The sequence below is a fragment of the Chiloscyllium plagiosum genome, chromosome 21, assembly GCF_004010195.1.
Source record: "Chiloscyllium plagiosum isolate BGI_BamShark_2017 chromosome 21, ASM401019v2, whole genome shotgun sequence".
Taxonomy (NCBI): domain Eukaryota; kingdom Metazoa; phylum Chordata; class Chondrichthyes; order Orectolobiformes; family Hemiscylliidae; genus Chiloscyllium; species Chiloscyllium plagiosum.
In genome coordinates, this window is record NC_057730.1 from 18405377 (window position 1) to 18420630 (window position 15254).

At 39.4% G+C, this 15254-nt stretch overlaps 1 protein-coding gene across 1 annotated transcript in view; it reads right to left on the reverse strand.

Moving 5' to 3' along the window:
- Positions 1-15254, reverse strand: part of LOC122560430 (transformation/transcription domain-associated protein) — a 210421-nt gene that overhangs the window by 151297 nt on the left and 43870 nt on the right. Inside the window, exons 23-30 of the mRNA XM_043711063.1 lie at positions 11751-11950; positions 10767-10984; positions 10046-10243; positions 7920-8180; positions 7045-7206; positions 5775-5871; positions 4407-4528; positions 1530-1700 (exon numbers count right to left, since the gene is read on the reverse strand). Coding sequence (XP_043566998.1) covers positions 1530-1700; positions 4407-4528; positions 5775-5871; positions 7045-7206; positions 7920-8180; positions 10046-10243; positions 10767-10984; positions 11751-11950 — 1429 coding nt within the window. The remainder of the gene's footprint in view (positions 1-1529; positions 1701-4406; positions 4529-5774; positions 5872-7044; positions 7207-7919; positions 8181-10045; positions 10244-10766; positions 10985-11750; positions 11951-15254) is intronic.

The window sequence follows — 15254 nt, forward strand, 5'->3', positions numbered from 1 at the left end:
AAGTGGCATAATTAATGTCAGTCTTTATGAAGGCTAGGTGGTAGGAATTTTGCGAGAGCTGTACAAAGCTCCAGCCAGACCTGATCAGCAGTACTGTATAGCTTAGAAAAAATATATTGACCTGGGAAGGAGCACAGGATAAATTTATTAGAATGCTCACAGAACTCCTGAACTTAATTTATGAGTGGAGGTTACATAAACTAGGTTTGCATTTCCTGGATTACAGAAGATGGAGTGATATTTGATCTAGGTTTATTGGGTTTTGAAAAAAAAAATCCATAGAGGCAGAAACATTTTCTCGCAGTTCGGTGAGCCAAAGACCAGGGAACGTGACCTTAAAATCAGGAGTTAGGACACTTTTGTTAACCTCAAGGGTAGCAGAATGGAATTCTCTCCTACAAAAAGCAAATGCGAGCATAGCTTAAAAATAAGATCAATAGATTTGTTGCTGGACAAGAATATAAAATAGAAATGAAGTTCAAGTGAAATGTAAATCGAGTCAGAGATGTACAGTACGGAAACAGACCCTTCGGTCCAACTCATCCATGCGGGCCAGATATCCCAACCTAATCTTGTCCCATTTACCATCACCCGTCCCATATCCCTCCGAATCCTTCCTATTTATATACCCATCCAGATGCCTTTTAAATATTGCAATTATACTAGCCTCCACCACTTCCTCTGGCAGCTCATTCCATACACTCACCACCCTGTGAGAGAAAAAGTTGCCCCTCAGGTCTCTTTTATATCTTTCTCCTCTCACCCTGAACCTACACCCTCTAGTTCTGGACATCCCCCATCCCAGGGAAAAGACTTTGTCTATTTATCCTATCCATGCCCCTCATGATTTTATAAACCTCTATGAGGTCACTCCTCAGCTTCTGACGCTCCAGGAAAAACAGCCCCAGCCTATTCAACCTTTCCTTATGTCTCAACCCTTCTAACCCTGGCCACATCTTTGTAAATCTTTTCTGAACCCTTTCAAGTTTCACAACATCCTTCCGATAGAAAGACGACCAAAACTGCACGCAATCTTCCAAAAGTGGCCTAACCAATGTCCTGTACAGCTGCAATATGACCTCCCAACTCCTGTACTCATCAGCAGTGATTTCTTGAAAAGGTGGGACAGGTGGCTTAAGTAGCTAAATTGTCTCTTCCTATTCCATGTTCTCCCTATGTATGTCGCCATTTAGTAGGAGTATGATTCAATTAGAATTAACAGCACTACTGAAAGCTTTCCATTTCCAGATTAAAGTAGATTGAGAAAATGGAGATCAATATAAATTGCCAAAAATCTAGAGGCTGCTTCGGTTTCCGGCATTGGTTGGCTGGTTCTTTTTCATAAAAGATCTTAAAAATCATTGCTATTCTAGCACAACTTAACTTCCTCAGAAAGGCAGAGCAAGAAAAATGGCCAACAAGTGACAAAAGACCACCCACTTTTGATTGTTAATAACACAAAGTCCACAACGGTTTAAATATCTACAATGTGCAAATACTACGACAGATAAAGTTACTTGCACACTTACCATCATTTGATCACAAAATTTATCATTAAAGGAGTTTGGAAAAAGTCTTGTAACAGACGTCAAGCGATTCACAACGTTTAAAGTCAGGCTGCGATAATCACCCAACATCATCAGGAGTGGCCGCATGTGAGTGTGGATTTGATCTACTTCAATTGTGGCCCCCTCCAAAAACTAAAAATGTAAACATTGAAAGAAAATTCAGGCGATTAAAAACATTAATTAGAAATTATCCTAAATCTCAAAGGCTTTAAAGTTCAATAAAATAAAGGAATGCAAGATATAGTGTCATGCTACATAGAACATGCAAACATAGAAAATAGGAGGGGAAGGCCATTTAGCTCTTTGAGCCTGCACCGCCATTCATTATGATCATACCTGATCATCCAACTTCGTAGCCTGTTCCCACTTCTCCGCATCCTTTGAACCCTTTAGACCAAAGTGCTATATCCAATTCCTTCTTAAAATCATACAATAACTTGTTGTTCACTGATTTGCGAGATGGTGAATTCCACAGAGTCACCACTCTCTGGGCGAAGAAATTTCTCATCGGAGTCCTAACCTTGACTCTGGTTTCGGACTTCACTGCTACCGGGAACATCCTTCTCACATGTACCCTGTCTCGATCGGTTAGAATTTTATAGGCTTACGTAAAACCCCTGCTCAACCTCCTGAACTCCAACAAATATAATCCTAACCGATTCAACCACTCCTCATACACCAATCCCACCAAGCCAGGAAACAGACTTGTAAACGTTCACTCTACTCCCCTATTGCATGAACGTTTCAATTTGATATAAACAAGTTCTGCAGTACTTATTCAGATAGTAAATATTCAGGTTTATCATTCTTCTTTAAAGTCCTCTGTTGCTATCTGGAGTAAAAGCTTGCATGACAACAATCATATTAAAAGTGGATTTGCTATTTTATTGTTGTGATTGCTTTGTGGAAAGTATCACACTCATGCTGATCAACATATTAGAGAACAAAGTTACAAAGGGATTTGTGAAAAAAAAAAATTCAAGACTGTAATTGACAAGTGTTCAGAAAGCAATCAAGTTTTGAGTGTTCACTTCAGCTTCAAGACTGCCCAAAACACTCAGTTATGCAGCCAAACTAAAATAGTAGCTGTGAGTTTTGAGAAGATTTGTAGCTCAGGTTGAAGTTCTGGATGTAGGTTTGTTCACTGAGCTGGTAGGTTCATTTTCATATGTTTTGTCACCATACTAGATAACATCATCAGTGAGCCTCCGGATGAAGGACTGGTGGCATGGCATGCTTTCTATTGATGTGTTTAGATTTTCTTGAGTTGGCAATGTCATTTCTAGTTCTTTTTCTCAGGGGGTGGTAAATGGGATCCAAGTCATTGTGTCTATCAACACACATCGACTTGGATCCTGTTAACCATTCCCTGAGAAAAAGAACTAGAAGTGACATCACCACAAGGAAACCTAAACACACCAATAGAAAGTGAGCCATCCTAACAGTGCTTCATCCAGAGGCTCACTGACAACGTTACCTAGTATGGTGACAAAACATCTGAAAACAAACCTTCCAGCGCAGCAAACAAACCTACATCACTAAAATTGTACTTGCATATTAGCTTGTTTATCTACATTCAAATATGAAAGACATAATACAGTTCCAAAGTCAATGATATACCTAGCAATGTTAATTACTGGGCATTAGATGTGAAAGGAACATTTATGTTTATGGACCAGTGTTTTGTTTACATTCTGCAAAAGGTAAGCCACTCTTTGAAAAAATAGTACATTCCCTTTCATGAATTACAAAACACCTCTCCTGAACTCAAATTTGATTTAAAATGCAAACAAATGTAATGTTTTAAGAATCAGATTTGCACTGCATTACTTGTCTTGCCTAAAACTTAAATTATTGCGTGATTGAAAAACAGCATTAAAATTGAATAAATTATCGATCATTATACAACTGGGAAAGGGCGAAACACAAACAAAAAAACCAAAAAGAACTGCGGATGCTAGAAATCAGACATGAAAATAAATTGCTGGAAAAACTCAGCAGGTCTGGCAGCACCTGTGGAGAGAAATCAGAGTTAATGTTTCAGGTTCAGTGACTCTTCATCAGACCAAAAACATTAACTGATTTCTTTCTACAGATGCTGCCAAACTAAATATAAATATATGTACAAGAAGGCCACTGAACCCTTCAAGCCTGCTCCACTTTTCAGTAAGATCATGGGTGATCTGAACTATGTTCCTATAAGGTTAAGAAGCCAGGATATTCTCAGTAACCTCAGCCAGTGTGGGAATTAAACCCACACTGTTGCCATCACTCTGCATTACAAATCGGTTATCTAGCCAACTGAGCTAACCAATCCATACCCTCACCCGAATTCACCAATTATCTCTCGAATGAAAGAGCAGTCCTATGGTGGTCCTCTGGGATTATGTCGACTTTACCTTTATCTGATAATCCTTCAGTCTTTTGTAATCAAGAATCTATCTGTGCCTTAAAAATTCTTAAATATTCAACATGCACTGTATTTTGAGGAAGTGAATTTCTAAATGTTAAGTAGGGGCCCATAATTGTCTCGAGTCTATGTTCTCATCATTTTTATACTACACGCATTACTACAGCAAATTGATATTTGGTGGAAAAGCAACAATTAATTAGGACAATAAATTTAGCCTGCATCACCACTTTGTCTAATGACAACACAACAAATTTCATTTTTAAATATTACTTTATTTAATTACAGACATGCAAGTGTCTGTCATGGCAACAGAACATGCTGTTAAATGTTAATAGAGTATTAATTCAGGATAATTTTGTTTGAATTCCTTTCAACAAGTGTCTGAGTAGCAACACCAAAATTGCACCAAAAACACTACAACTGACCTTCCTCATGCAGGCCTCTCCTGCCTCTTGCAGTTCATTATTTGTCGAGTTCAGCGCCTTGAACAGTGCAGCGATGATTTTTTCTCGTGACTGAGGTAAGTAATTGCAGGCAGCTAAGGCATCTATTCAAGATAAAGCAAAGCAGCACAATTTCACTCTTCACACAAACCAAGAGAACAGCAAACCAGTGAACAACTTCAAGATATGAATTAGCATATACAATTAGAATAAGAATCTTATGTCGTAGTTTGTACATTGGAAGAATAAACTAACTCAATTACACATACAAAACAAGATGGCAAATCGCAGAAGAGGGTGGGGGTACTTATAAACTTATCTTTGATGATTCTGTATTGAGTACATAAGGTTAACAGGTTCTCTAATGAAGGCATTTTAAAATGATTAAAGAATTTAATAGGGCAGAACGAAACGTTATTTATTCTGATGTGGGGGACCCAGAGAAAGGGGACATTAGTTTAAAATTAGAGCAAGCCCATTCAGAGAGGAGGTTAGAAAGCACAGCTTCACAGAAAGGATAACAGAGGTTGGGAACTCCCTCTCCCACAATATTGTTGAGGCTGAGGATTAAGTGAAAATTTCAAAAGTGAGATTTAAAAGAGCTCTAAGCAGCTGTGCAGCCTTCTCCTGTTTCCACATTTTTGCTTGTGAAGTCACCACTGCTTGGAGAGAGACGATTAGTGGTGAGTTTAACCTGAGGGTCACCGCACCTCAAGTAAGGAGTAAGGTCGAGAAGGTAGGACCTTCAGCCATTGCAGAAACTGAACCCACACAGCTGGCACCATCCTGCACTGCAAACCAGCCATCCAGCTAAATAAGCTGATCAATCTGTGTACAAAGAGCATAAAAAGGAGAAAGCAAGACTTATAAAAGAATAGGCATGGTCTGAATCCACTGCTATCATCCTTTTTAGTGTCTCTGTACCAAACTACCCCACCCTCAACTTACACACATGTACCAGCATCTGAAAAGGTAGCTCCTCAACCTTCCACTAATGCTATTGTTTTTTGTTCTGTAGCTACAAAGATGCAGCTAAGGGTAGCTCATCAGAGCACATACATGCACCTTCCATTAGTCAGCATCTCCCTACATTGGCACTGACACACAATGTCGCTATGCCATCATACAGACCAACCTTGCTTTATCTTTTCAAGTCCATCCATGAACAAAATGCTATAATCACACATAAATCTCCTCCAAAACGAGCATCAAAATGGACTAGTGTTTTAACAGTTCGCGAGCTACCTCAATTTATCACAAAATGGTTTCAAATTGAATTAGAGTTTGGTTATAAAGAACAGCAGAATGTTGAGACAGAAGCTTTCTACTGCTTTGTTTGGTTTCACTTACTCAGGGCAGCAATGCGTAACGGCACAAGTGAAGGAAGGCTTTTGTAGCACGGGAGTTTCATAAGTGCAACATCTTCAGCTTCACAGAGATTTAGCAACTGCAACAAGATAAAAGCATTCAACAAGTCAAGCACCATTATTTGCTAAATGGAAGTATTCAACTGACAGACATCCTATCTGTGCAAAATGCTTTAATGTCATAAAAACTTGATTTAGATTAGATTACTTAGTGTGGAAACAGGCCCTTCGGCCCAACAAGTCCACACCAACCCGCCGAATAACAACCTACCCAGACCCATTCTCCTACATTTACCCCTTCACCTGACACTACGGGCAATTTAGCATGTCCAATTCACCTGACCTGCACATTTTTGGACTGTGGGAGGAAACCGGAGCACCCGGAGGAAACCCACGCAGAACGGGGAGAATGTGCAAACTCCACACAGTCAGTCAGTCGCCTGAGATGGGAATTGAACCCAGGTCTCTGGCGCTGTGAGGCAGCAATGCTAACCACTGTGCCACCGTGCCGCCCACCTTGAAAACTTGTTTCTATTTCCAAAGCAACCCCCTGCACTTATTTCATTACTGACCACGAATGAGAAACAATCAGAATCAGATAGTAATTAGAAGTATGAGAATGTAAGGCTCGAAAGGTTAATGCTGAGGAGTGCACAGAGGTCAATTCAATGTGATGTTATATGGACTTGTGGGAGAACAGCTTTGGACCTTGAAGGAATCAGACTTAAACATCATGGTCCCCACCTTTTGAAAGGTTTGTCTATTGGCTGCATCTCTGACAGTACGGTATTCACTCAGTACAGTACAGAAGCTTCTTCCAATGTGAAGACATGCATCTTTGGGCTCTGAAAAACTATTCAGACTCCTGAATGATGTGCAGAAACATTAACACCCTCATGCTTGTGAATGGAATTATCCAACACACACAAACCTGAAGCAGATGACTCTCTAACCACTGAAAGCTATCTATATGAATGGCCACAAAAACAAAAAAAAGTTAATCGGCACAAGAGAGACAAATTCAGCAAGGCTGAACTTTAAATAAAAACTCCAGAAGCTAAATCTACACCCTAAGTGACTGCATTTTCTTTCTGATAAATTAATGACTTGTTTGTCCAAATAAATCACTGAAGTTTACCAAATTTAGAGAAGCTATACTACCAAAAGTGAACTGCCATGAAAACAAATTCACACACAAAATGAAAAGAATGGATAGGTAATACAGGAAGAAAGTACAGGTGTGAAACGTTTACCTCTGTATAAAATACTTTGTGCTCAACTACATTGAGATCCATGGTGAAAAGCCTGGGCTGTAGAGTGGTGCAAAACGTATTTCCTTCCATCAATCCGATCTGAGCATTTGCTGGTTGATGTCGCAATAAGTGCTTCTTAGGTGGAACCATATCTTGTAGGACCTGACAGCACATTGAGTAACCCAGAATCAAATTAACGTTCTACACTTCATCAATATCACAACACGAAAATGCTTCATAATAAAAAGTGACAGACACGAAGGATTCAAACACATCTCAAATATAAACGTAATGGGTAGGGCACAGCTTCTAAAGCTCTGCCAATGCCTTTCCAAAGGAAAGGCCTAGGTTCCACATTTCTCTTCACCTTCAGAATTGACAAATTATTCACATATTGTCAAGGTCATCAGACTGTCAAATAAACAAAACCCTGGCAAAACGTCCTAACGATAAGGCCAGCTTTAAGACTGCAGCGTGGTAATGTCAAGTCGGGTAACATCAAGGACCCTGCCCTGTAACTATCTAGCAGTTCAGAGACCATAATGCAGTTTCAACAACAGAATACTACTACAGAGAAAATTTCAGTTCATCCCCAAAAACCACAGTTAATTGATTAAGCATGTTTCAAAGAGAAGGAATTCTCCATAGGAAAAACAATGATGATCCCATTAATCATCTTCATTATTAGATCTTCAAGAACAAGTTTATGTCCTTGACCTTCTGTCCTTGCAAGTTTGTGTATTATAGCAGGTAGGGCTTTCTTAGCAATTCATAGATACATTTGCACAAAAGCGCCACTATCCTGACCTCCAAAATTCATAAATTACAAAAGCATACCTCCAGTTAAATGAAATACTGCAGAGTTTGTGCACTACCTCTTTGTGGGGCTCCATTATTTCTGTTACACTTTTCCCCGTAACTTGAGCAAGCACTTGCAGAGAATGCATGGCCTGTTTTCGCACAGTGGAGTTTGGCGAGGTCACCTCCCGCACCAAGTCATGAGTCACATGGTGGAATGATTTTTCTTGAGCTGCAAGCAACTCTTCAGATTTCTCCTCATCCTTCAACGGAGTTGCACAACGAATTAACAGCTGTTCTAAAGTGGTCTTGGCCATTGCCACTGCTCCATTGGAAACCTGCACAGAAGCAAAGTTAGCCCTTTCAGTAAAGGTCAGTAAACACTAAGCAATACATCTTATCACGAGGAATTCAACCATCTGTTGGCATGGTCAGTCTGCTACCTGGATCCTAAATCATACCAAGCCTCCACCACCTCCCTAACTGATTTACACTGGTTCCCAGTTTGACAATACTGCCAGTCAAAAATTCTCCTCTTTACCTTTCAAATTCTCTATTTTCACAAGCTCCTGTCACCTCAAGCTTCTATATTCAGAGTTCCGAGCATTCTTTCAACTCTGGCTTGAACTGTCATTCATTTATTCCATCCTTGGATGTAGGCATTGCTAGCTAGGACAGCATTTAATACCCATCCCTAACTATCCAGCCTCAAACTTCATTTCTGCACCAATGGAACCAGCCTTCTGCTGCCCGGGGTCCCTCTGCTCTGGAATCCTTTCCACTTTTCTTTCCAACTTTAAGATATTCTTTAAAACTTGTCCCTTCAATCAAGCTTTCAGTCATTGTCTGAATATTGCATTACGCAGCTTGGTGTCAAATGTTGTTTCTGCGCCTTTGGATGCTTTATAACATGAAGATGTTAGTTGGCTGAAAAGCCATATCCTTCATGACTGACTGGTCAAGAGCGAGCACGTGGTAACCCTCGGCAAAGTGTCATGTTGAATCCAAAAATCGATTGGAGGCGGGAAGCAGAGGATGATGGTAGAGGAGTGTTTGATTAACCAGAAGTCTGCTTTTACTGGGACTTGGTGCTATGGATCTTCTTGTTTATACTGCACATTAATGATTGGGCCTTAAGTGTAAGGGATATGAGCAAGAAGTTCGTAGATGAGAAAAACTAGTGGGGTGCTGACCACTAAGGATGATAGCCATAAATTGCAGGAGGATATCAATGGACTGTTCAGGTGGGCATAATAGAGACAAATGGAATTCCACGTGGAAAAACGTGAGGTAATGAACTTGGAGAGGGCTAGCAAAGCAAAGGATTGCACTATGAATGGTAAGGCATTGGAAGTCCTGAAGATCTAAGGGACCTTAGTGTACATATTCACAGATCTGTGAAGGTAGCAGGGAAAGACAACAAAATGGCCAAGGCAGAGAATACAAGAGCAAGGAGGTTCATGCTGGAACTGTGTAAACACTGGTTGTGCCACAACTTGAGTACTGCATGTGGTTCTGATCACCTCATCATAGATAAGATGTAACTGTATCAGAGAGGGTACAGTGAAGAGTTACTAAGATGCAGCCTAGGACAGAGTTTGAGCCGAGAAGAAAAAGAAAATCAGATAGCCCTGGGTCATTTTCCTTTGAATAGCAAAAGGAAGAGAAGGGAACCGACAGAGATATATAAAAAATTATAAGGGGCATAGTTAACTTGGATAAGGCTGCATTTTTTCCATTAGTACAGAAGTCAACAGACAGGGAGCATAAATTTAAAAGTATGAGGTAGAAGGTTAACAGGAGAGTTCAGAAGAATGTTTTTCATCCAAAAAGTGGTGGGAGACAAACTCATTGCCTGAAGGGATGGCAAGTCAAAAACTCTAACATTTGAGCAGCATTTCGATATTCCCTTCAGTTACCACAGAGGGAGGGCTATCGGCCAAAAGCTGGAAAACAGAATTAGAATCAGAAATTTGTTGATCAGTGCAAGCATGAGGGTTGAATGGCCTCCTCCAGTGTTGTAAATGACTATGACTTTAGAAGAAAAAACGGTTGATTGCACTCACTGATTTATAAATCTAGTTTCAGTTCATGTACAATTCAACTGTAGTACAAGCACAAGCAGGTGCTACCATGAGCTAGATAAAAATAATGATGTGTCATGAATTTCATGTATCCCATAATCTCATGAGAAGCACAATACCTCTCCAGTCAGATCCATCATGACAAAAAGAAGAGCCTTCAAAAACGTTTGCTGATTCTGTAGGACCCAAATCAAAGGAAGGCGCTCCATCAAGAATTTAATGGACACGACACCACCAAGTTTAGCATACCAGGCTTGTTCATAACAGCAGGCACAAAGACGTTCCACAATGTACGAAAATAAAGGTAACAGGCATGCCTATTGGAATTTAAAACAAAACATTTCTCATTTGGTAACACCAAATACATTAAAAATTCTAATGATATGTTATTTATTACCTTGAACAGAATGTAACTTTTTTTTGAATGAGAAATGCCATTTAACTTCAGGTGGATATTAAAAAAAAACCCATGACAAGATTATGGAGAAGCCCAAACATACCACCACCCATCTCCCTACCCATTTGATCGACCCCTTAATCAACATCACTAAAAACAAAAAGAAACAGATCAACTGATCATTTATCACGTTGCTGTTACCATTAATTGAAATGCACTGTACGTACATTAGCTGCTACATTTCATATATTACAAATGGCTTCATTTCAAAAGCACATAACTGGCTGTGAAGATCTTTGGCATATTTCATGTTGTGAAAAGTGCTTTATAAACACAAGTTCTTGCCTTCCACTTTAGATTATTTACCAAGGGTTGTAAGTTAAAAATGATTATGCTTTGATAACATTGCTCAACATACCCATTAGAAATACAAAAGTGCCTACCCGTTCCTTTGAGCCTAAAATTATGCTTGCTACATCAAAGATAACAGCCAGAGCCACTTCTCCTATTTTGCAGAGCTCTTTTTCCTCATAAGCCATGCAAATGGCTATAGCATCAATAAGCACCAGTGGGTCCATTCCTTTTGATCCATTTTCTTCACTGTGGAACATGGCTGTGCTTGGCTGACTGCCTACTTGGTAACACTGAAGCAAGAAAGGGCCTGGGGAACACAATTAAAGATTTTTACACTACACACCACACAAAGTAAAAACACTGAATTGCAGGCTGCAGAAGAAAAGATAACGTCTATAATTTATATTTTAGTGCAGACAATAAAGACCCAACAAATATTTAAAAAGGTACAAGTCAGATCCCATATCTCCACCAAGCAATGCATTCCTTTACTGTAAGGATTTATTCAAGGTAATATTATTTGCTCCTTTCTCTCAATGTTGTTTGTGGGAGTGTACTGCATGCAAACTGATGTTGTTTCCCTTTTTACAACAGTGATGTCACTTCAGAAGGACCTAGTGGTTGTGAAGTGCTTTGGGACATCCTGAAGACATGAAAAGAATGGAGTGGAATTATTTCTTTGAGCTTAAGCTGGAAGCTAAATTGTTTAAAGTGGCTGCATATACAATCAAGTTGCAAACAAAATGTTATTGAGCAGAAGTGTTATTACAAACTAAACATTTTTTTTAAACATAGATAAAATGTAGAAATTTTTTTAAAATGGTATTTAAAATATAATTTTAAATTTCATATAACACTGTCTTGTGATCCGAATTCCACCAGATTGACAAGTCCCAGATTTACTCTCTAACACATTCATGCATTTGTCAATTATGATTGTAATTTCACACCTGTGGAATTAAACCACAGCAATATCCTCCATTCAGTTCTACAAGGGTTTAATTTTTTGCTTGTAATAGCTTCAGAAAGGCCTCAGTTCAACCTCAACAATGTAGAAGGTGATATTTACTCACCACACTGTTGAGCTACTGCCACCATGGTGTAGTGACGGATCAAACTGGCCACAAAAGGCAGAGCACTAGGCCGCAGATCTTTAATGACAGCTGACATAAATGCTCCCGTCAAAGCCTGTTCAAATGTTTTACGAGCAGGTGTGTCTTGTGCTTTGTAACGGTGCGATATAATTACGCTTGGTATCGCCTTCTCGGTGAAACTGGAAGACAAAATGAAATTAATTTGAGAAAACCACTCACTGCATTATTAACAAGTCAACCATGAAAATCACACAGCAGGTAAAAGAGTTTCTTTAACATTTTGATAGAGCTGACCCAATTCAATTACTCCATTTTAATACTGTCAACTGCTGACCACAAATAAGATGGATGGTTCAATTTCATCACAGCTATTTAGGGCCAGCTGCTGCAAATAAGGCAAATGTGCTCCAAATGGTACAAGCGCTGACAACCAAATACGATCATTGAGTGACGTTTCAATATTTACAGTGTGCTGTGCTCAAGTCATTTCATTTGATTTTGAAAAGCTGAAATGTTAAATCAATTTGGCAAAGAGAGCTATTATACCAAGATTGAGAAATGCTTATGCTGCTGCCCTTATTTGATAGATTTTAGTATTGCCTTTATTAAGAGATGTTTTTCCTCTTGCAGATTTTGCTTCAGTGGGTTTATGTTGTTCTTTTCACCTCAACTGAGTGCCAAAATCACAGACAATTTTTAGGCAAATGCTGGTGGATTATTCAACTCGGGTGGACTTTAAAGCAAAGCTGATATCCTGCCTGCACCAAACATTAATGTAAACATACACAACCCCATCACCCCCCACCATTCCAACTGGGGACTTCTAGTTAACCATCAGAAACAAATGAACCCAAGCAATCCTTTCCTAATTATAAGTGTTCAAAAGGCCATTTGTTCTGCCCCATTTGTGGTCGTCTAGCTGAAATAAGCAGAAAACATAAATCAAGTCCAAGGTGCTCTCTCTATGGTTCAGGTGCTCATTGGTTAACTTGTCAAGTAACATAGGTTGCGAATATCAAAGAAGTCCATAATTAATATTAACGCAAGTGTCTTTCATTGTGTTTCCTTAAAAAATGTATTCTGAGACTGTAGAAAGAGAGTCATAGAGATGTACAGCATGGAAACAGACCCTTTGGTCAAACTCGTCCATGCTGACCAGATATGCCAACCTAACCTAGTCCCACTTGCCAGCACCAGGCCCATATCCCTCCAAACCCTTCCTATTCATATACCCATCCAAATGCCTTTTAAATGTTGCAATTGTACCAGCCTCCACCACTTCCTCTGGCAGCTCATTCCATACACACATCACCCTCTGCATGAAAAAAAAGTTGCCCCTTAAGTCCCTTTTTATACATTTACCCTCTCACCCTAAACCTATGCTCTCTAGTTCTGGACTCCCCCACCCCAGGGAAAATACTTTGCCTATTTACCCTATCCATGCCCCTCATGATTTTATAAACCTCTATAAGGTCACCCCTCAGCCTTCGATGCTCTAGGAAAAACAGCCCCAGCCTATTCAGCCTCTCCCTATAGCTCAAATCCTCCAACCCTGAAAACATCCTTGTAAATCTTTTCTGAACCCTTTCAAGTTTCATAACATCTTTCCAATAGGAAGGAGACCAGAATTGCACAATAGTCAAAAAGTGCTCTACAACTGCAACATGAATTCACAACTCCTATAGTCAATGCTCTGACCAATAAAGGAAAGCATATCAAACGTTTTCTTCACTATCCTATCCACCTGTGACTTCATTTTCAAGGAACTATGAACCTGCATTCCAAGGTCTCTTTATTCAGCAACACTCCTTAGGACCTTACCATTAAGTGTAAATGTAAAGCTTTTATTCATTTCTAATCAATAAATTGACCAAATGAAGATCTAACATGCAAATCACTCTTAGAGAGGGTCACAAAAGTTGCATTATGACTCTACTCCAACAGAAATTTAAATGGAAGCTGCATTTTATCAGAATACCTCAGTAATTCAACAACTACCATCTAATCAGGAGCCAGTCTCATACATATGCAATGTAGTTTCGCTCACTTCGGATACCCCAAAATAACAATTATAGTTGGCAAACTTCTGCTCTTTCCTTTAGGGAAAATTGCACAAGTTCATTTATTGGGAAACAAGCATTGCGGGACCAACATTGGAGTGGTCAAATGATGCTGTCCATCACCCAGCATTCACTAACACATCATAAAACATTCTAGCACACAACTGCATTCAGGAAGTGAAGGTTTCAAGAATCCCAATAGAGAAATGGCTGCCATAATCACAAAACTACTATAATAATTAAACAAAATTTAATTTGCTGGCAGGAGGCCAAAAGGTATATAATTTGACTGCTTTGTCTACAATATGTTCACTGAACTTGCCCAAATGCAAAAATGTAAATTAGTTGCAATTATGTTTATCAACTAACCTAAAAATCAGTGATTCTAACTTTTACTGCAAATCATATTAAAAAGAAGAATAAACTCTGATTAATCTGCACAGAACATGCATTTTCAAAATTTGTGGAATAAAATCAGAATTGTAATTATTGATGCTTTAAAGTGATGAAAAGGATCACAAGTAGGAGCAGAAAATCATGCAGACACTTGAGACTACAATCATTGAAACATATATACAAATTAGGAGTAGGCCATTCAGCCTCTCAATCCTGTTCCACCATTCAATAAGATTGTGCCTTCAACTCCACTTGATTAGCTGCTTCAAAAACGGTTTCTCATATGTTTTCTGTATAAAAGAGGTTTCAATAGATATCCCTTTTGTACTCAGGATTCCTGTGTAAAGAGAAACTGTAGACTATGCATCTACAAATACATTAAGGACAAAAGGGTAACGAGGGAGAGAATAGGGCCCCTCAAAGATCAACAAGTCAGCCTTTGTGTGGAGCCGCAGATATGGGAGAGATACTAAACAAGTATTTTGCATCAGTATTTACTGTGGAAAAGGATTTGGAAGATGTAGAAAGTCAGGAAATAGATGGTGACACCTTGCAAAATGTCCAGATTACAGAGGAGGAAGTGCTGGATGTCTTGAAACGCATAAAGGTGGATAAGTTCCCAGGACCTGATCAGGTGTACCCTAGAACTCTGTGGGAAGCTAGAGAAGTGATTGCTGGGCCTCTTGCTGAGATATTTATATCACCGATAGTCACAGGTGAGGTGCCGGAAGACTGGAAGTTGGCTAATGTGGTGCCACTGTTTAAGAAGGGTGGTAAGGACAAGCCAGGGAACTATAGGCCAGTGAGCCTGACCTCGGTGGTGGACAAGTTGTTGGATGGAATCCTGAGGGACAGGATGTACATGTATTTGGAAAGGCAAGGACTGATTAGGGATAGTCAACGTGGCTTTGTGCGTGGGAAATCACGTCTCACAAACTTGATTTGGGTCTTTTGAAGGAATAACAAAGAGGATTGATGAGGGCAGAGCAGTAGATGTGATCTATATGGACTTCAGTAAGGCATTTGA